The sequence below is a fragment of the Manacus candei genome, unplaced genomic scaffold (assembly GCF_025592945.1).
Source record: "Manacus candei isolate 608988 ecotype Guabito, Panama unplaced genomic scaffold, ASM2559294v1 h1tg000014l, whole genome shotgun sequence".
In the NCBI taxonomy this organism is placed as follows: Eukaryota; Metazoa; Chordata; class Aves; order Passeriformes; family Pipridae; genus Manacus; species Manacus candei.
This window is the reverse complement of record NW_026138062.1, coordinates 32,632,333-32,655,623: the sequence shown is the minus strand read 5'-3', so window position 1 is coordinate 32,655,623 and position 23,291 is coordinate 32,632,333. Positions and strand designations below refer to the sequence as shown.

At 37.1% G+C, this 23,291-nt stretch overlaps 1 protein-coding gene across 3 annotated transcripts in view; it reads left to right on the top strand.

Annotated features, from left to right (window-relative positions):
* Nucleotides 1–23,291, top strand: part of B3GLCT (beta 3-glucosyltransferase) — a 59,739-nt gene that overhangs the window by 23,793 nt on the left and 12,655 nt on the right. For all 3 annotated transcript variants that reach the window (XM_051778894.1, XM_051778892.1, XM_051778893.1), the window contains exons 5-10: nucleotides 2,963–3,039; nucleotides 6,822–6,933; nucleotides 11,204–11,340; nucleotides 12,654–12,717; nucleotides 18,405–18,536; nucleotides 19,306–19,375. In XM_051778894.1, the coding sequence (XP_051634854.1) occupies nucleotides 2,963–3,039; nucleotides 6,822–6,933; nucleotides 11,204–11,340; nucleotides 12,654–12,717; nucleotides 18,405–18,536; nucleotides 19,306–19,375 (592 nt within the window). The remainder of the gene's footprint in view (nucleotides 1–2,962; nucleotides 3,040–6,821; nucleotides 6,934–11,203; nucleotides 11,341–12,653; nucleotides 12,718–18,404; nucleotides 18,537–19,305; nucleotides 19,376–23,291) is intronic.

Here is a 23,291-nt window from a genome sequence, read left to right as displayed (position 1 = left end):
CTGTGAAAACAGTAGTTTCAAGATAGTATAACTACTGAATGCAGTACAGGCTATGGATGCATTTGTAGGGGAGTTTTATGAGATAGGCAGACACAGTGTATAAGTCACATATTACTACCTTGACTGTCTAGCCATCCCCTGATGAGCTCACCTGCATGTGCCCTTCCACTGCTCAAAGCTGACATCAGGTACTTTTTACCTTTTTTCCCTCATCCATGTACTGAAGATAGAATAAATAAATGAATAGGTCAGCCGTGTTTGACTAGGTTCAGAGTGAAAATACATAAAATGAGAGAAAAAGCAACAGAGATCATCCTGTATTTTTGAAAGAGGCTATTTTACCTGTACAGTGTGTTTTAAGCATCTCCTTTATTAAATCAAAATTGATGCATTGTTAGAGGTGAGTGGAAGCAAAGGAACATGAAGGACATGTATTTTCATGTTTTAGAGGAAGTTGGGTAGAGAAAAAGAACAGGCTTATGAGACTGCCAAAGAGAAAAGATACCTTCTAAAAGTATTGGATTAGCTCAAGAGAGAGTGCTTTTTCTTTATAACCACTCCTTTTATCTGCACAAAGGAAATAGGTGGGCATTTTTTGTTAGATACCTGAGCATATGTTACAGCTACTTAGATTATGTAATTTACTTTGTACCTTTTTCATGGACAAATGCTTCTTTTTAATCTGAAATTAACCTACCTTCAGCCTTTAGTGTGATATAGACACTGAATATATTATTACTAACTACTTTTTTCTTTGTCTGGATCCTATTGTACATGAAATATGTGGCTACCTACAAATACTAGCATAACTACAAGGTTTGTGTGTTTGTAAAAAAAAATGTTCTTGTAAAGACAGAGGTCTGCTTTTTTATGTTTCTATCTGCAATCCCATAAGCAGACATAATTTTATGGTTTTACCATGAAGCGGTTACATTTTAGTCAAATACCAGATATTGAGCATACTATGACTAAGATTTGCCACTTCCACAAAAAAACCTCTGGACTTCTTTGGTTTTGCAGTGAACTGAAAGTAAGCAGAAACATATTTGATAGATTGGCTTGAACTGGAACCATAAATCATGAGATGCAAGTGAATATCTTGTTCCAAATTAAAGTTTTGATATTATTTCTTTTCAATTTGGGTCATGCCAAATAGCATAAATATTTTCAAAACCAGTACATCTTTATCTTTGTGTAAGGTTGATGCATTCCTGAGACAGTTATTCCTTAGAGCAGTAGAGGTGTTTTCTTGAATGTATGAAATTTGGAGGGTTTATGTATTTCTAGGTGCTGTACTTAATTGCTTTTAAAAAGGATTTAAAGTAAACTTGACTGAGTCAGCAGATAGTGTAAACTTTACCTTACAGCTTTTCTTAGAAGATAAATTATTTTTATGTTTACATGTTAATTTTATATTAATGGAATTGTTAACAAAAAGCATTCATCAAACAACGTTTGTCATAGGTGGAAAAGTGGAAAGGAATTAGGCCCTTGAGAGAGCAAGGTGGTTTGTCTTAGGAGCTCTGAACCCACTAGGCTGACAGAGGCAAGAGGCTTCTGCAGCTCTGTGTCCCCAGGTCCAGCCAGCAGCAAGGCTGAGCACGTGTTCCAGTTGGGCACGTGTGTGCGCGCACACACAACACATTACATGTACGCATATACACGTGGTCTTCCAATTAGATCAACATGGACACCACAGCACTCTCACAAACACAAACTGAAGCAGTGGCCTGACCTTGTTTCACCTCTCTGGCTGGTCAGGATGAAAGCCTGCTCCATTCTAGTTGCTGGTGCTCAGCCCTCCTCCTGTGAATCTGCATTTACGCGCGCGCGCACACACACACACAGAGTATGGATCCTCCCAGTAGCTTTTATATTCAGTGCATGAAGTAGTTGACCCCTGGCCTCACACACAGACACACACATGCAAATGGGCCTTTCTGGTACCTGGTAGCTGACCCTTGCTCCCCAGAGGATCTCCTGAAGCTGGGACCTCCCATTTCCTAAACATCTCATAATAAAATTTGGTGCCATCCCAAAGTGCTCTTCCCCTGAATCCTGTGGTGAGCCCCGTGTCCCTGTGGGCAGTAACCCCCTGACAGGCTGTAAGGTGAGTGGGGAGCCTTTCCCTTCTCTTTAGCTGGTGAGTGCCATCACCTAGACAGAATGATGCTGCAGTGTAGGATTGTACTTGTTAATGGAGTAAGACACTGCCTATACAGGGGATGTATTATGGGAATTATGTATCTCCAACTTTTTACATATATTATAAATCATGCAGTTTGATATATCAGAAGACCATGTTTAAATGGTATTTTCTTAGAAACTACCCAAGAATGATAGCTTATCTGCTAGACATTGGGATCTGCCACATCAAAGAGGTTTCACGTAACAAAAGAGCAAAGAAATTTATGAGAAAGATTTTCCTTTGTAGGAATCTTCTTTGATATTTCAGAAAGAAAAAATGCTGACTCCTCATTTTGATTTTTGTGTGAACCCATGGTTTTTTGTCGCGACGTTAGTGCAACAGGTCAAAGCTCAACTCAGAGCAGAGTGTTAGAACTGTTACCTAAGATGTGTGTAACAGGATTGTCCAATGGAAACCTTTGTAGAATAACCCACGTTATTTATTAGTATTTCTTTACAGTATAAGATTTAATGGTATGGTAAAGAAATTACTATGATATATTGATCACATGGGACCTATACAAAGCATTTAATTTGAAGTCTGTTACCTTTATAACTAACAGAGAATTAAGAAATTATGAGTTGGAAGAAGCACTTCCCCTAAATTGCGGATCACCTTGTTTCGTACCATCTTAAGTCATCTATTCTTCAAGGCTACTTGCCAGTCAAAAACAATGAAAGTCATTCCAGAGTAATTTTTTTAAGATTAGTTGATATTTAGGAAAAAAGTACATATAATTCAAGTTTAATGGGAATATTTTTATTTTTCTTAAAGGAATTCCCTACGGTTCTGCTTATTCATCAGATGGACAGTCATGAAGGTGCATGGACAATATTGCCATTAATGAGAGAGTAAGTGTAACGAATGCCAGTTATTTTGGGAATTCAGACCTCTTTTCTCAGAAGTTTTCGCATGAGAGTTGCAACCTTATATTTTCACTTTCTTACTCTACATTTTTTTTGGTTTTCCAAAGCAATTTTCTGTTGGTTAAATCAGAGAAAGCTATTTTAAGTAATAATAGAATGTAACTGACCAACTACCTTCTTTGAATCGTTGTGCGTTTTAAAATTATCAGGGAAGTAAACTAGTCAAAAGAAATAATATTTTTAAGTGTGCATTTTCCTATTTGGTTCCCAGTTCTCACAGAATAAGGTGTGAGGTATTTCAGAACTTTTGAGCTTTCAGATTACTTGACTGAATGAAGTAGATTCATTAAAAAAAAATAGATAATACTGTTTGGGGTCTCTCTCTGTTACAGTTTATAGTGTTTATAAGAGGTGGTATGCCTCTATAGGGAGAAGCTGTAGGTTTCGGCATCTTTTTAGAAGCTTATCTGGCCAATTTTCATCTTAGTCTGATAGGAGAAGGCAGGTAGTCTCAAATACCTTTTGGTTTTAGCTTATGCCGATGAGCCTGAGGAAGACATGCTGCATTTATGGTAGTATCTTGCAAACTGTCAGGAAGCAATGATTCTTATTTCAGAAGGTCCTTAAGCTCCATGGTACTGAGGGCTATCTTTTGTTTGAAGCTTGTATTCGAAATCAGTGCCAGAGACTTGGCAGCCTCTCGAGGTTTAATTTAGTCAATGTAATTTATTAGACTTACTCAGGGGGAGGTTTTTCTATCAGAGTGGTTGCAGGACAAGATGCTTTTCATTCTGCTCTCCATGGCTTTCTGTGTGTGTAGGAACATGAAAATAGTGCTTGTATAGTAGCCGTCTTTGAGATATATGTAAACTGTGAAAAGTAACAAAGGAGATTTGAACTAAAATGAAAAACTGGAAGATGATGTTCTGACTATCAATCATCTTTTTTTTTTCTTCTTAATTCCTGTTTCAATGACCTAGTAGTTCCTCTTCTGAATTGTTTATATTTGGTGACAGGATTTACAGATACAGCTTTTCTAAGATAGCAAAACTTGGAATGAAAAATAGAAATGCTCATTTGTGTGAGAAAGCAGAAGAAAATTCTTCAGAAATCAGAAGGGGAATCTTAAGTAGAGGATTGCCATCTTAATACTTCTGGAATATTAATTTTTTTCTTGTCTACTCTTTCGCTTACTGCTTTTGACAAACGAAGACATGGAATAGTTTAGGAGTATATTGAGGCTTTTACGGTTTTGTTTTCTCAATGGACAATAGAGAAAAAAGGGAGTTTAGCCCATTCTGCAACAGCTGGTGATGCTTGTAATTGTGATATAAGATGCATTCATATCAGAAAACTGTTTTCAGTTTTCCTCAGTTCTGTAGTTGTCAGCATTTTTTAAGTAAGCCTCTTACCAGCTATGACAATTCTTAATTTTTAGTTCTTGGGCACAAGTTAAGTTGGGCAAAGTATATAAGTTGGGCAAAGTATGTAATTTCATTACATGTAATCAGTGGATGTCTTATGACACAGTACCCTTATTGTGTCCAGAAGGCCCACTACATTTCTTCTCGGTAGTCATGTTCATTAGGCAGAGAATAAATCCCTTTTTAAAACATTATTATCCAGAACAGTATCTTAGCTGAGTAGTTCCAATGGCTCCTTGCAGTCTGAACTCCAAAGTTGTATGCTATGAGGTCTACATAAGACTCTCTGCAGGCCTTAAGTGCTTAGCCTTGAAAATAATTCTCATTGTCCATCAATAGGTAGATGAACAGATCATTCTTTTTGTGAACTTATTTGTGCTGTATTCATAAGATTCCATAATTCTTTTTGTGGGGATCACTCTAGTGTTTTCCCTTTGCCTTTCACCCACCTGCTTTCCTGTGTCTCCAGGCATTTCTCTCCTGAAGTTCTAGCTGAGCCTTAAAGTGTGAGAGAAAAGCCTGCAGTCTTCACAGGGCATTAAATACTGTACATATTTAAAAACACGACGGTATCTGATGCACTTTCTGTACTTGTTTGGCAAGTTTCAGAGGGGGGCAGCTGTTTTTCCCAATTGATTTTATCTTGTTTGCTTGCCTGAATGTCAGAGTTGCCTGGATTTCAGTGTTGACTAGACACCAAGTATATGCTCTTATGAACTAAAAGGATGAATGGATCATGAGTTCTTCTGGCTATTGTAGTTTAGCAGATTATCTTAAGAAGAAAGCAGTGAAAAATAAAATATTGTTGCAAGACACAGAGGAAAGGTAGCTTTTCAGGGTGGTGACTGTCATGATTCAGCCCCAGCCAGCAACTAAGTTCCATGCAGCTTCTCACTGACTCCCCTGTGATGAGATGGTGGAGAGAATTGGAAGGGTAAAACGGAGACAACTTGTGAGCTCAGATAAAGACAGTTTAATAGGTAAAGCAAAAGCTATGTGCACAAGCAAAGTAAAACCAGGAATTCGTTCACTGCTTCCCATGGGCAGATGTTCAGCTATCCTCAGGAAAGCAGGGCTTTGTCATATGTAACAGTGACTTAGGAAGACAAATGCCATCACTCCAAATGTGTCCCCTTCCTTCAGCTTTATATGCTGGGTATAATGCTGTGTGGTCTGGAATATTCCTTTGGTCAGCTGGGGTAAGCTGTCCTGGCTGTGTCCCCTCTCAGTTCCTTATGCACCCACAGCCCACTCGCAGATGGGGTGGGATGAGAGGCAGAAAAGGCCTCAAAGCTGTGTAAGCCCTGCTTAGCAGTAACCAGCCCAAATCAACACAATGACTTATCCCAGATGAAAAAAGGCTGAACTAGTTTAACACCTGGCAACCATCTTGTGCTTCTAGCATGTAATTAAAATACCTGCAGAGGCAGGTATCACATTTTCTAGCTGAAGTATTTCTCAGATAGTGAGTTTGGCTTTTTGAGGGGATTTGTTTGTTTGCTGACTTAACAGTTCTACTGTTTCTTTTCATTGCTGATTTTATCAGTAGCAAATGCTATAGAGAAAGCAAAATGTGATGTTCATAGGTACTAGTTTTCTTGTCCCTCTCCTCAGACAATTTGTTTAATTGAATCCACGTAAAAACCATGCAAAGGAAACTAGACAAATAAAGATTGTGGTTTTTTCCATTAGGTTGTCATTAATAAATAAGGCTTTGTTCTGATAAGTAGTGGAAGAATTAAGCCAGGAGGAGCAAAAAACGAAGAAATTACTTTTTTTTAAGGAGTCAGGAATCCTGCATTGAGATTATTGCTAGCCTCAAGGAAGGTAGGGTAGTCCTTTCAGTCTCTATAGTTTCACTGTACTGGAAAAGCTAATGAAGCTTTTAGGTTGGGAATGGTCAGTGTCCAACAGCTGTCAGAAAACCTGTCATTAGGCGTTTTCATGATTGTTGCAGTGCTGTTAGATGCCCAATGGTGGGACCCCTTGGAAGAAAGTTGAGGTACAGGGGGGAAGGTAACTTAAACTGCTATGAACTTCTGAATTCATAGGTGGCTATTAGATCTATAGTACCTGTATGTTTCTGAGTAGACATCCTTTATGTATCCCTGTTCCCTTTCTTCTGGAATAACTGGTGCTTTTTAAATAGATATCAGCAGAGTCATTCTCTTTATCCATTCACTGTAGTCCTTTATTATGTAATTCTAAATTAGTAGTAAAAGTTTCTGTTTCTATATAAATGAATAATTGATTGCAAAGTACTTATATTTGGGGAATGTGCCTTGAATTTGTCATTTTGTTCATTAGCCACTTCACTGGTAAAATTTTAATTTCTGTTTTTAGCTTCTCTGTTACCTATGGTAGGAACTCCTCATGGATTTTCTTCTGTGAAGAAGATACAAGAATACAAGTTGTAAAACTGCTAGAAATACTTGGAAGATTCGACAGGTCTAAGGTGAAATAAAAATTTAGATATGTAACTTTCTTTTGAATGTGGTTGGGTGAGTTTTTCCAAGTGGAAAACATATATCTAAACAGCTTAAAATAGGGAGATAGATTTCTGTTGCTGAGGTTGAGAACCAGGTATTTAACATGAAGAAGTACAAATGCTTGTCTAGCTGTTGAAGAACTATTAAAATCAAACAGAGAAACCATTTTTTCTGTGGGTAGCCTGAAAATGATGTACCATCAATAAAAAGATGAATATAGTCTGCTGTGTGGTTCCCTCTCCCCATTTTCCTGTCTGTCATCAGTTCTGATTATCATCACACAGAATGACTGATGTTAGTCTGTCTCTCATCTAATATAGTAAGGTATTTTGTATGCATTCTGTTTCTGAACTGTGTTGGTGATAAGTTTTCTGTACCTGCTGGAAAACAAAACAACACCAAAGGATTTGAAAAACAAAAAGAAAAGTGTAGCTACCAAGAAACAAAGTAAATTTGGCAATGGAACCGACATGAAAGGTGTTAATATTTAGAATTTTCAGTGTTCAGAAAAAAAATCACCTTGGTGTCAGCCTGTATTAAAAGAAACAAAAATCTCCTTTGTGAAATATTTCTGCCTCTTTATTGCAACTCTGCTTCAGGACTCACTTTAGCATATTTACTTCTTTTGCAGGCACATGGCCTTGCAATGTCTTCTCACAATTCTTTTCTAAAATGGGAATAATAATTATTCAAAGATCTTATCTTTTTAAACACTTGGCCTTCAAAATGGCTGACTGAATATATTCAGACCCTTGAAATATCCATTTTTCTTTTTTTTTCCTGTTTCAGAAACACCTACTCCTAATTGACATTCTCAGAATAGAAAAATGAACTTTTTTTCTAGATGCTACCCTTTTGCTGGTTTTAGTCTCTCCCTTGCGTTACGTGCAGATTCTATTAAAATACTGAATTATGTTCCAACCTGAATTAAAAGGAAACTAAAATGTTTGCTTTTGTACATAGTAATTGTCATCTTAGTGTAACAGTCCATAACTGATTCCTTATATACAATAGTAGTCCATCAGTCACAAAATTTGAGGTGAGTTACACCAGAACAAACTCATTCATTATTTGTTTTAAAATATCAGCAGTCTCCATAATAAAAAGTTGGTATACATTAATCTCAGTAAAAGGTGTACAATGGCCATGTGGATACGTGGTGAATCTGTTGCTCTTCAATCTAGATATGTAGAGATTAGTAGCAGAGGTATTGAGACTGATACGAATGTAATATTGAATGTACTATTGAGTGAAAACAGATATATCAAAGCCTCTTAAGAGACCATGGAGGAATGTTAAGAGAATGATTTGCATTGATAACCAAGAACATTATTGACTCAGTAAAACTGAAAAACAGGGAGGAATATCTTATTTGCATAAAGACTTTAAGGCAAGCATTCAGATGTTGAATTATACCTGAACATCAGGAAACACATTTTTATTGTGCACACTGACTGTACATTGGCCCACATTGACCAAAGAGGAGTCTCTGTCCTTGGAGATAACTCACAAGCCATTTGGACATGGTCCTGAGCATCCTGCTTTGTAGGTGGACCTGCCTGAGCAGGGCAAGTTAGACCAGGTGATCCCCAGAGGTCCCTTCACCTTTATTTGTTTCAACAGCAGATTGATTCAATCTGTGCTTTCATAGTGGAAGATGGCAAGGTTAAACCAAATTGTATGTGCCGCTCCTCTTTCTGGCATCCTAGCAGGATGATAGACTACAGCCCCAAAGACATCCAGAATGAGTAAACCAAGTTGATGGGCAGTAATGACTTACTAGCTGTTGATACCTATAGGGTATAAAAGATCTGTCTAAAGGACAGTTTGTCTTTGAGAAGCGTAAGAACTCATAAAATATCTTACTAATATACAGCAATGCTGTGACAGTTGAACTCTCCTGTCCTCTCTGTCAGACATGACCCTTTGAGTTTGGCACACTTTCCTTAGTATTTCTGAGTAAGTGGATCCAAAAGTGAGTGGGTAGAATCAACTCGATGAGCAAATTAGGTAAAGTCACCTCTACACTCCCTGAGGTCTGCTATTGAGATTTGTTGCATCACGTTCCTTCAGCTATTAAATTGTTCTAAAGATTTTGGAGTGCTCTTATTCAAGGGAGGTCATTTTTGCCGTTTTTGAAACACAGTATATTAACTGATCCAGTGGATGGTAGTTATCCACAATGGAAATCATGTACTTTTTTTTAATTCACATTTTTCCCTATATGCAATTTGATTACTGCAATTCCTTAAGTTATTTTATAAGTTCATTTGTATATAACTAATCCAATCTTGTTAAGACAGCCTGCACAGATTGACTTGTCCTACATATCTGGGTAGTAAATAAACAGTGTTAGGAACCAGTAAGCTTGGAGAGCATTGGCTGTGACTTGTAATGTCTTCACAGTGATATGTGACTTAAAATTGCCAAAAATAATACTGTGTGAAAGCCTGTGGAGTGTGTATGTATGGGTTTAATTACAGAGAAAGGAAAGTAGGGTTGTCTTTTTTTTTTTAATCCATAGATTGTTTTCATGTAAAAATTAACACCCAGAATTAAGATAACTAAAATTTTTTTTTCACTCTGTAGCATAACAAATTAGACTGGAAGAGTCCAGAAAAAAAAATTCTGCAGATGGTATCATTGTATTAAAATGTTACTATTTATTAACTGTTTCTGAAACAGAACAGTATGATTGTGTTATGAACATTTTGAAGTCTTGGAGGCCCTAAAAGAATTAAAAAATGGTGTGCACAAATGCTTCTAAGGAATTTTTGTAATACTTTCAAGGCAGTCATCTTTGTGCATAAAAATTAATGTTTGCCCATTTTCATTTGCCTCACAGCATTTTGTTTGCTTTTAATGCTGTAGTGAACACTTGAATCCTTCAGTGAAGTAAGGAGAAAACAGAACCTGTTGTTATTGAAGATCTAAATTATAGGCTGTGTGTAGATACTGCATAGAAAGGTTTGTTAACCACCATGAAAGTGATTAAGAAAACAGTGGAAAAAAATGCCCAACTTTATCTCCTCTATGTCAATATGTGTGTAATGTTAGTTTACCTTTACTGTTTCCTCAATAAATTGCAGAAACTGTCAGCCTTAGGAGGCACATAGGAACAAGTTTTCAGCATTTATGTTACCTGAAGAATTCACTAGTCAAGTACAAGATACATTTGACTTGTATTGAGAGTAGCCGATCGAAGAAGAGGGAAGAACTATGCGGAATTCATGGGAAATGCACTCAACACATTACACACATATATACACGTTACACTTGCATCAGTCCCTTGGAGAGTCAGTGTTCCTGGCAGGAGTGGCATCCCATATTTTTGGCTCATGTTGCTTATATGGGTCCTGACCATCCTTGCAGGTGGGGGTTCTTGAAGCAGGCAGCACCCAATAGCTTTGACTTGGTGTGTGTGGCAAGACAAGCATTCCTGGTAGCACTTGAGGGCTGCCTTTTATTGCCTTTTGGGGAGCCAGGTTGAGTCCTGGCTCGCTGACAGGGAGGTTGCCAGGCTGAATGTCCTATGGGACAGCCATAGTCTTGCCAGGCTCAGCTGAGTTTGGTTGGAGGTGTCTCCTGGTGCACAGACCTCTCTTCTGTTTGCTGCCTGCTGTGCCCTGGCTAAATCTCATTTGTCACTTCTTGTTGACTCTGGTGAGCTATAAAACTTAGTCTATATAGCAACATCTGCTTAGATTGGCTACTGAGGCACAAGATCCTCTTGAGGTTAGACTGGGTTTTTTAGATCAGATGTTTCTACAGTACTTCTGCTTGAATATTTTCACTTTTGTCTTGAATTTTGTGTAAATTATTTGTTTCATGTGAAGTGTGTAAACTGTGCTGATGCCTTGAAGGAGTTTTCTGGAAAAAACAGTTGCCCAAACCTGCTTTGACAGACCCTGCTTGAGTAGGGGAATTGAAATAGACAACCTGAAGAGGCCCCTTCTAACCTTAACTATTCTATGATTCTGGGACTTCAGTGTTGTTTGAACAAGTGAAATCAAGGGCATATGCTGGAGTTTGAAAATACAGCCTATAGTTGAATTCAGAGAACTACCTTTAGTTTCATTTCTTACCAAGTACTTTTTTTTCCAGGTTATTTATTGTGAACAGTATGCTTCCCTTGTTTTTGTTTTCAGGTTTGCTTTATTCAGCATGAATGCAGTCATCATCTTCACTAAAAGGATGCTGTAGATGAACCAAATTGTTTCTTAATTTCCTTTACAGGAGTGGTTTTTAGGTAAAGCATTATATGATGAAGAATCTACAATAATTCACCATTATGCCTTTGCTGAAAATCCGACAGTCTTTAAATTTCCAGATTTTGCTGCTGGTTGGGCACTTAGCATTCCACTTGTTAACAAGTAAGAACTGAATTTTTAATCCCTTCCTACTTATTGATAATTATTAAGAATGTTTGGTTTATACAATTTTTCTAGATGCTAATCAATATTATCTTATTGTGTTATGATTTCACATGGATTGATATTTTCTATAAAAGATGAAGGTATTCCTGCAGTAAGGTTGAAGATCTGTTGCAGATCATGTAGATATGCAGAGTCAAATTTTTTCAGCTGTCTTTGAATTGAAGCTTCTGATTGCAGCTTAGCTGTGACAGCTTGGGATGTATTCAACCAGTACATGCTGGTGCACTGGTTTCTCATGGCTTTGACTTCAGAGCCTACACTGAACTTTTGCTGCTGCCCCCTATATTAACACCACCCACACTGATACGTATCAGTCTGCTTTGAGGGTCTAAGGTGCATAGGTAGACATTCAGCCAGGCACAGTAATGTAAAAGTAGCTCTGGGCATGCCTACATAGACTTGTGCTCCCACTATAACCTTAGCCAGAAAATGCTCCTTTGATAAAATTGCATTTTTTCATTGTTTGATATATTCCAAGCATAATTATTATAAGCACTTAAGAAGTCATTATTAGACAAAGGTACAGAAATAGATTTTCTGTGCATGTGATTTATTTTGCTTTGCTCTGCCTATGTCATCTAGTTAATAGTTGAACAGTACTAGTTATTCAACTAGTTCAATACCATATTTTGTAATTTAAAAAATGTATTCTCCCCCAGACAGTGGTTTTATTCCTGGATCTTAGAGTGACTGCGTTGCCCTCTAGAAGTGTTTCCCATGTTGTAGAGACAAACTATGTGTTTACTTCACATTAGATGCTTTCAAAGGAGATTTCAAGTTCATAGATATCAGAAGCTGAATGCACCTTACTGTAGCAAGGATTGATGTTTTCAAAAATTGAAAGTGCCTGAACACTATTCTTTGCAATACACAGAGAAGAGAATATTGTCTGAAGTTTGAGATGCTGATCAATATTGAGCTTCAAATGTACTGCTGCTTTTAATTTGTTGAGAATGTACATCTACTCCAAGTGAGAACTTTTTTTTAGGGCAGGAAAAATGTGTCAAAATGTGTGTGCTGAAAATTAATATTAACATCATGACACTGGGCTCAGATGAAAAAAAATTAATACGATAAAGAAATATAAGTTGCTTCTTGAGGCAATAACTACAGAAATGTGATTTATTATTTTTCCCCTTATAAAATGGTCAGTAATATACCATTTTCCAGTAATATACATTTTCCTGCAAACAATAGTGATTGATTTTTTTTATATGTCTGAGTAGATTTCTTCATCTTTAATTGTATAGGCTTGCGAAGAAGTTGAAGAGCGAACCACTGAAGTCAGACTTTACAATAGATTTAAAGCATGAGGTAAGCAGTGATGTGATGAAAAAATATATAGAGTTATATATTTGAATGATGATAAATCAAAATGGAAATATGCCATTTTTCTTAAACATTGCTAGAAAGTTTGACTGCAATATTCCCTTTCTTTAAAATATTGTAATACTTTAAAATAATATTTTAAGCATAGAGGAATTCATTAATAAAATTGCTTTCATATATGAATGTGTGCGTGATTGTATACAATAAGGTATATTCTAAGGCTTACTCTGTAACAAAGGAGAGACTTGCAATTCGTGAAGCATAAGCTGAGGTGAACAGTATCTCAGGTATTAGCCAGCCTCACTCACTTTCTAAATCAGATTCTCAGAGCTAAATATGGTGGAGTTTGCCCTAAATAGTCTGAGGATCCCAACTGTTGTGTGAACAATCAGTGCTGCAATTTGCAGCATGGAAGTCTGCAACTGTTATTTTTTGTCTCTGATTTGCAAGAGCTTCAACAGGTTGTCACTAGGTATTTCAGACTCTGACTGAAACATGAGAACAAAGGAGTGGGGGGTGGATCTGGAAGAGTATCAGTGCTACTTTTTCTGAAGCTTTTTTATTTTTTTTCTGCATTCAGAATATTTGTGTAGCACAGGGTTTTGTACCGTGTTTAGTTTTTTCACCCAAGTGAACTTCTGAACCAGGATAGAAGAGGAGGATGAATCTGGAATAAGCTTGTTGATTTTTGGCCTGAAATTGGGTGATACTGAATTAGTTTTAAATATTTTAAAACTCTTGAAAGTCAGCTATGAATTATGGTTCTGGTCCTGAAGAAAACCCACCTTGCTTAAAACCACTGCTGCTGTTTCAGATCTTGTAGTGGTTATAAACCTCCTCATTTATAACATAAATCTACAGTGTATTTATAGAGTATAGATTTGTAGCATATTTAAATGAATTTGGGTTTGTGGCAACACCATTCTTTCACATAGTTTCCCCTTCTTGACTGATGTATTTCTCATTAGCATTAGGACCTCTCAGCTTTCATTTTGCTACATAAACAAGACAACAAAGCTGTTTCTTTCCTCTTGTTAGTTTTTTCTAAATGCAAGACCTCAGGCTTCACACTCTTAATCTTTTTTTTTGTAAGACAAAGTCATTCGTATATTCCCAATATTCCAGTCTACCTCAGCACTGACAAAGTCTCTAAACAGTGTCATAAAAAAGATCATTAAGAAACCTCGCTTTTATGTGCCACAGATTGCTTAATGAAAAACAATTGATCAGTCGACCAGCAAAATTACTTCCACCCACTTCTCATTCTGTTAGCAGGTTTTTGCATATGTTTCATTTCAAATTTATTGCCATTGATAACCTAATTCAGCCCTGTAATTATTCTTTCTGCACAGCCTCGTCTCCCTAGAAACAGTTCCATTTCCCCTCATTTATTTTATAAATCACCAGCTTCTCCCTCTTAAATAATTTTTATCTCTACGTCCTTCTTGTGTGAATCAAGATTGACAACAAATCAAAGGATATAATCTGTTATCTTTAATGATTGTGTGTAATGTTTAAGTTTATGAAGGATGAGAAATGTTTTGAGAAATGTTTTAAGAAATATTTTAGGTTGATAGAGTCCTAATAACATATGCCTCTAGTCTTTGGTATTTTATTGTGCTCTGTATCCTTTTCTTTTTCTTTTTTCCCATAACATTTATATCACTTCCCTATCTCTCAGATGCGGTAAAGGATTTTTGTCATGCTGCTCATTTGTAGGTTGTTGTTTAGACTTTTTGTAACTATATAATATCTAGCATATTCCTTGATGCTTATTCAAAACTGGAAGAAAAAATTGATTTTTTGTATGTCTAACACTAGATTTGAACTAGAACTAAGACTATTCTTCTCTTTTTATAGTAAATCCATTTCCATTGTTCTAGTAACAGTGTGTCATCTGCACTATAACCCAAAATAGCACTCTGACCTCACTTCCGAAATCAAATAGCTTTACACCATTCTAAGGCTTTCTATTGCAGATTTCATTTTCCAGTGGGAAATTTTAGCATATTGTGAATTTTCATAAATAATTAATGTTAAGTTACAGTTGTTCCTTGTGCTGCAGGAGCACTGCTTCTTTGTTGGTTCATGCGATAGACTTAACTCTGAATAGCTGAATTCTGAACTAATACAGGTTAAGGAGATCCAGGAGCACAAGTGATGTGTTCTCCTTTATCCTTCCACTTTCAGGAAACGATGAGGGAAGGAACAGGAAGGGCCAGCAAACCAATACGTGGCTCTGAGCCTGGTGTCAATGGCAGAGTCTGAGGTTTTTGATTGTGGGTCAGTTTACATGACAGCAGAGCTGTTGACAACAGATAGGGTACACCTGTCTCAGGTGGGGTAAAGGATCTTTGCCCAGGAGTTACCAGGGGTCATTGAGAGAGCTTTAAATTAGATTTGGAGGGGGAAAGGGATAAAACCAGGTTCACTAGAGATAGGCCTGGGGGTGCTACACTGGTGTTTGAGGGACAGTGTGCTAGTGAGGTCCTCTAGTCTGCTGTCTCAGTGGTGGCAGAGGATGGAGATCCATGTGGCAGTAATGACACAAGGTTATTATTGGTGTGTTAGAAACCATGGAAGCACCTGAGAGTAGTCACATAGGAATTAGGGTTCTCCCGTCCAAAAAGTGTTGGGATCAATAGCCCAACTGAAATGCATCTACGTGAATGCTCATGGCATGGGCAACAAAGAGGAGAGGCTGGAAGTCATGGCACAGCAGGAAAGCTATACATAGTTGCCACCTCAGAAACACAGTGGGATAACTGGCTCAATTGTAGTGCTGCAATGGATGGCTATAAACTCTTCAAAAGGAATACTCAAGGAAGGAGAGGCAGTGGGATAGCCCTCTAGGTCAGGGCTTGTCAAGTGCTTGACCATGGTGTTAATAGGATTGAGTGTTTATGGGTAATAATCAGGGGGAAGGCCAACAAGGCAGACATTCTGGTGGGATTCTGTTACAGACCCCCCCAAACAGGATGAAGAGGCAGATTAAATGTTCTGTAAGCAGCTGGGAGAAGTCTCACAGTCACTAGCCCTCATTCTCATGGGGGACTCCCACTTACCAGATGTCTGCTAGAAATACAATAGAGCAGAGAGGGAACAGTTCAGGAAGTTGCTTCCTGGCACAACCGGTGAGTGAGCACTGCTCGACCTGCTGTTGGTGAATAGAGAAGGACTGACGGGTGATGTGATGATTGGAGGCTCTCTTGGGCATAGTGACCACGAAATGATGGGTTTTATTCTTAGAGAAGTAAGGAGAGGGGGCAGCAGAACTACTGTCTTGGAGATACAAAGGGCAGACTTTGGCCTGTGTCAGGACACTGGTTGAGAAAGTCTCTTAAGAAAGTCCTGAAAGGCAAAGGAGTCCAAGAAGGCTGAACATTCTTCGGTAAGGAAATAGTGAGGTGCGGGAGCAGGTCATGTCCATGTTCCAGAAGATGAGCCACTGGGGAAGAAGAGTGGCCTTTCTGAACAGAGAGATTTGGCTGGAACTTGGGGTAAAAAGGGGAGTTTAAGACCTTTGGAAGAAGAGGCAGGGAACTCAGCAGGACCACAAGGATATCATGAGGTTATGCAGGGAGAAATGCCCAACTAGAACTTAGTCTGGCTACTGCTGTAAAAGACAACAAAAAATGTTTCTATAAATACTGTAGCAACAAAAGGAGAGCTAAGGAGAATTTCCACCCTTTATCAGATACCAGAGGGAAACGTAGTGACAAAGGATGAGAAAAAAGCAGAGGTACTTAATACCTTCTTTGACCCAGTCTTTAATGGTAAGACCAATTGTTCACAGGGTACCCAGCCCCCTGAGCTGGAAGACAGGGAAAAGGAGGGGAAGTGATCAGTGATCAGCTACTGCACCACTTAGATACACCCAAGTCGATGGGACCAGATGGGATCCATCCAAGGGTACCAAGGGAGCTGGTGGAAGAGCTTGTCAAGCCAGTTTCCATCATTTACCAGCAGTCCTGGCTAACTGGGGAGATCCCAGTGGACTGGAGGTTAGCAAATGTGACACCCATCTGCAAGAAGGGTCAGAAGAAGGATCTGTGGAACTACAGGCCTGTCAGCCTGACTTTAGTGATGGAGCAGATCATCTTGAGTGCCATCATGTGACACATACAGGATAATGAGGGGATCAGGCCTAGCCAGCATGGGTTTGTGAAAGGCAGGTCCTGCCTTGCTGTTGTGTGTGGCTAAATGGTAGGATAAAGAACCACTTATATTCCATAATGTGAATATGGTGACAAGGCAAAATGATAAATTTGGAGATTTATGTGTGTTTATTGGCTGCTTCTTACAGTGAGTGTATCTCTTACATGCCAATTCCCTACTCCACCTCTACTTCAAGCATGATCAACAGCATTTGTCTTAATGCATAAGCATGAGTGTCAGTTTTCTTCCATATAGTGTCCTTTCCCTTGAATACTTTGTTGAACTCATATGTGATGCTGGATTCATCTGTGTTTTCAGAAGCATTGCTTATTAGTGAATAATAATGTTTGTACTCACAGTTGCCGGTAGCCTGCATCTGCTCAATTGCAAGGAAGAATACAGTAATTTAAACTCTTTTCAGTGCAATCAAACTAAATGTTTTTACTTAGCAGTTGAGGTGGTCAAAGGGTGTATGTGTAGTTACAACAGCACAGCTACAATCAACAACTTACTAAAAAGTCATCAGTTAATTGTGTTCTGTTATGTGACTGTGCCCTGTTGAAAATCTTTCAAATCTAGAAGCTTGTTTCAAATACATAATTGTGTTCTAAACCTGACCCAGTCCTAACAGGGCATGTAACAAACTGACCTTCTATTTCGTTCCCTCTAAGTTCCAGAAATTACTATGGGCAGGAAGTTGAGATTTTCTGAGGTTGTTGAGACCTAAATGAGACAGACAGAAAAATCATAGAATCGCAGAATGGTTTGGGTTAGAAGGGACCTAAAAGATATCTAGTTCCAACCTCCATGTCATGGGCAGGGATGTCAAAAATAATCATCTATAAATTAGAAGTCTGTGACTGCTTTGATGACTTGGGCTTGTTCAGTCCATACTTAATGCTCTTGGTTCTTCTGAACAAGGAGGAAAAGGAAATATTGTACTCTCTTAATAATAGCATAATGATCACATTATTTACTAAAGGAGGAGTTGAATTCTGGCCCTAGGCTGGGGGGCTAAAGCTAAAAGTTCCTAAGTAGGCATAAAACAGTGAAAAGGAAACTCATTTTCATTGCTTTTAGTGTGTGCTGGGTCTGGCACCATATTAGAGAGGAGCACTTTGCTTGTTTTCCATTGGGAATATGTGTAAATAGTATGAGAAACAGAAACTAGAACCCAGGACTAATTTTGCTCCATTGGAGAAGTGTCATTCCTCCTGTAAATTCCAGTTGAGTTAGATATAAGTAAACCTGGAAACCAGATTTCCTACATCTTGAGTATATGTTAAAACAACTCATAGAATTTCTTCTATAGCAAAAATATTATGTGTTGGCTCTAGAAACATGAGCAAGAAGTAAGGTATGCAACTAGTTGATTGACTAAGGGACAAGTCTTCTACAGCATTCCATATTCTTCACTTTTCCTGTTAAGTTTACCGTGTAATATGATTTCTTTGCATGCCCTGAATATTTTTATACAGTGTCATTACTGATATAAATGTTACCTATTTTGACAGATTGCCCTGTACATTTGGCAGAAAGGGGAAGGACCACATCTTACTCCAGTGCCTGAGTTCTGCACAGATGATATGAACTCATATAAAGTTGATTATTGTGCAACAACATTCAGTAATTTTCTGCCACTTTGTGTAAGTACCATATTTTAAATATCATTCACTTAGTAAATGTAAAATTCGTAATAAAATGCATAATACTCGACTTCAGAAATCTCAAAATTTAAGAAAATATTTTTCAATGAGTTAAAAAAGACTTAAGAAAGTAGTTTGTTCTGGATATTTCCTAGCAATTAATATTGCAAATGTTTTAATGGGTCTTTCTACCACAATGTTTGATCAGCACATGATCTGTAAAGTATTTACCCTTGCACTTCTGTGAGATACTGAAGTATAGATGATCGTAATACAGTATTTGTTGCCCTAAAGTACAACCCATCTCTTCCACCTCTAGGAGAATACATTTGTGTTATTATGACTTAAGTGTTACTGGAGGCCAAAAAGTGTTCCGTGCTTCCAGGAGAGAGAAATTCTAGGTGCCAAAAATGATAATAAATAAAAGTGGTCAAATGGTTTATTACAACTGAGAAAATTGAAAGATTTTTAGTGTGTAGCATTTAATCTGCTTTTTCCAAGTGTGATACAATTTAACATGTTCTCATAGTTCTTTATCGATGAAAAATGTATTTCAATTATGTTATTTCAGGAATTTTAAACAACCAGTGACTTTTTTTCAATAGATAAAAATGTACTTCCTAATGTATTACTAGTACACTATTCTGTTTGATATGCTATACAATGAAAAGGTATTATCTGTTTTATTATATGTATGGACATGCATATCCTGTAAAGTATTACAGGCAGAGCCTGCACTTAAAGATTATGTTTTGTTCTGTTCATATAGGGAGAACCAGTGAAAAAGGAAGACATTTTTGTTGCTGTAAAAACATGTCGAAAATTTCATGATGACAGAAGTAAGTTGTTGAATGGTCAAGGTACTAGATTTATGCAATATAGTTCATTAAATGAATATCTGAAAAACAAGCTGATCTTTGCTGTCTCTGTAGCTCTTGGGACTAATATTTGCGAAATCAGCTTGGAAGCAGGAAAGTTTCAGAATTATAAACAGCTTATTCTTTAGACAGAATTTTTTTGCTGTTCAGAGTCCTCAGGAGTCCTGTCAAACATTTGAGATGAAAAGCTGTTTGATGTTTCATCATTAATGATTCTTGGCAAAAAACTTGAAATTTAATATCTAAATTAAAATATGCATGAAGTTAGCTTAAATTGTAAATTGGAGCTCTTGCAATATTAATTAATATAGCAGCTATTAATATCCTTCAGTGACTTTGCCCCAGATAATTGGTTCACTTCTGTCCTTTGTACTAGCAGTGACAATTGTGCAGCTCTATGGTGACTGATTTAGAAATCTGAACAAGCTGAAAGGTCCCTCATCTCCTCCTTCCTTTTGTACTGCCCTTCTCTCCAGTAAAAGATTGAGCAGCTTATGTTGTCATATTCCTTCTGGCTGTTGTCACACTATGCAATTCGATGTGCACATGTGTTTTATAATGCTTGCAATGGGAAATTTTGTCTCTTGTAGATATTTGGTCATATGTAGTACTTTGTCCAACCTGTGACCCAGATTAAGAATCTCCCAAGTGTGTGAAACGCTATGGCATGTTTTTGAAATTGTAGTGTTATACAAGTAATGATAATCACCAAAAAAAAATAGGACTTTGATATCCATGCTAAGAACAACAAAAAGAAAACCTAGCACCACCCAACGAGATACATGCAGTGGGCATTAACTTCCTTCTCATAGGCATGGAAAATAAAGACACAGAGAGACACTCAGCTTCAGCTAATACACAATAATGCTCAGATAAGTTAAGCTAGATCAAGTATTGCAGGAAAAATTCTAAATTCTAAATCCGCTGATTTAGCAGAAGACACTCTACTTACTGGATGCCACCTACCAATGCATTCTAGTTTACTTCTAGACATTTGTTAATAAAGAAATTCAGGAATAGATTTATTTCCAGGAATTTGAGTTTTGTGTGCTCTTTAATACTGCAGGTGCATAATATTGTCATCATTAGGCTTAGTTTGTTTATAAGCATAATTTAAAGTAATTATAATTGACAAAAAATTGAAAATTAAGTAATGGTTAGTACCTGTACCAAATTGGGGGGAGGGGGGGTTGCCACATGTATTGTCAGAAGACAGGATGAAGAGAAAAGCTCTTTTCTTAACTAAGTCTGGTTAAAAGCACATGGCTTTTTTTTCATAAGAAGATGAATTATTATTTTTAATGCTACTGCTCTTGAAGACACATTTGTAGTATTTTAATAACCTAATAATTAGACTATCTTTAAAGTAGCTTTTGACAAAACAAAATTGACTGTCCTGTAATCGGAGTTCACTGAAGAGTTCTCCTTTCTGGATCCATGTTTATTTTCTTACATCAAAATTTGCAAAAAATCAAAACAAAACAACCTAGAAAGTCAGACAATAACATAAGGCTTCAAAAAGATAGCGTAAACATCCTTCAGGAAACAGCTGTTGAAGACTGAGGAAAATTCTTGAACTTTCCTCACAGCTTCCAGTGTTATGCAATAGAGGATAATCTTGCTCAAGATTTTGAAAGATTAATGAATGCCAGCTTCAGAGAGCTCTTTTTACCTGGTAAGTCATTCTTTATTGTATGCCAAAAACTACATTAGTGCAGCTTTTAAGCTTGGAAATTGATGTGCTTTTAAAAGCAGCTAAATTTTACCTCAGAATTTACTTCAGATACAGCTCTTCTTACACATAGCATACATAGTTATAAAAGAAATTTTCAAGACTGCAAACATGGATCAAGGTTCTAGAAACTGCACAAATAAAATGTCATTAAGAGCATAGAGCTGACCTTCTATAAATATCTCTAATGGTATTAAAATTTTGGTGTGATCACAAGTTTTAATACGTTGATAAATATTTGCATTAACATCTAGCCCAAAATTTCATATAGTTGTTCTTCCTTTGGAAGATACAAGTTGCTAGAAATGACGAAGTATTGTGGGATTCAATTTACAGTAGACATTAGTCTGGTGGTGACACTTCCATCAAGACAAGCAAGGAAAAGAGAAAGACACTTTAGCTAGTAGCCCCCTTGCTAGACCATTTAACTGAGGTGAGGTTCAAGTCCTTGCTTCAGTGAACATACTTCATTTATATGCAGAAGGGGACTCACTCCACTGAAGAAATTGAGAGGCTCAGTCTGTAATAGCAAATATTTCAGTATGTTAAAGCACCCCGTTGAGTTTCTGGTCCTTGTTTGGAGAAAGGTAAAACAACCTTTACAGATGTGTCTCTTCTACCAGGTGAAGGTTGGACACTTTTGTATATCTGTGATACTTCTGTGCTGGGGCCTTGTTTTCTGAAAGCTTTCGGGTTTTGTTCTTCTAAGAGACATTTTTAAGTAGAACATTTCCACAAAATAAGAAAATAATTTCCTGCCTACTTGTTTTCTTAATCTAGTTGAAAGAAAATAGTTTACTCTGCCAATTAGTGCCTGATTATGCAGTGTTATATGATGTAATGTGACTTTTTATTACACAGGAGGTAGAGTTAATGCTTTGTGAAATTCCTGGCTTTGCATTCAAAACTCTGCTATAAAGTTGTATGAGTACGTTTTTTTGTACATAATTCCCTTTGTTTTTTTAATGAAAAAAAAATGAGAACACTTGCATTTCTTTAAAAACTTTTAAAAGCGGGATGGACCATTGCACACTGCTACGGAAATGATTTTTTTTCCAAATATTAAAGCCTTTCCATTAGTGCATTGAGTTCCTGTTACTCTGTCTTAACACTAAAATGAAATAAAAAGTAACTTATCAAACTGACTATTGGTCAATCAAGAATAATTAATCCTTCAAGTTCTTGTGTGGTTAGAGTACAGGGAATTGAGCAAGCAGGTATGCAGCAAACATCAAATTAGGCAATGGATGATTCTAGCAAGAGACTAAAATGAATTGTTCACAAGCATCAAAGTTATATAACAGCAAAGGGAAGTTATAGGAATATTTCCTCTATTTAGAGCACTAGCTGCTACCAGTGAGACCTCCTGGATGGTGTCAGAGAACATAAAGCATAGAAACAATGACAGCAGAATGCACAGTAGTGTTTCAGAGTACTTGCTCATCTAAGGTCTGACCACTTAATTTTTAAGATGGAAAAGAGATCATTATTTTAATCTGATAGTTTTCTTCCAAACACCCTGCAGATGGTTGGGGGTTTTTTGTGTTACATTCACTTCTGGATGTAATTTAAACATTCACAGCACCATTGTTAGAATTCTGTATGATCAATTTTAAATGTTGATGTGAAATGCCAAACTAATAAGAAAAGGGTTGTTTTTGTAGAGAAGCATTAAGCAATCCTCCTTTGAACGGAATCTCCATGGGATCAAAATTGGTTGTATGATATTTATAAATTACACAAATATTTCTATTTATAAATAAAATAATAAATATTTATACATTTATAACAGGAATGGTTGTAAAATGCTCTGTGGGTGTGTCTCCATAGATGGGTGCTTTTGAGCATTAATATGACGTTGCTGTCAGATAGGATGTGTATAACACAAGCATAACATTTCCAAATGCATATTTGGTCTGTTTCTAATTCAGAACATTTTATACGCTGTACAGTTGGATGTGTTGTTTTTAAAATGTGGCAGTTTCAATACTGGAAGTAGGATTGATTTCTGATTGTGTTTGTGCTGATGTGTGCTATGAAGTCTACCATAGCAAGTGTAAAAGTAATGAATTCCACGCTTCGGTTAGCCAAAATGTAAATATCACAGTTTTCAATGTAATACGAAACTATAGTCATATTTTAAAA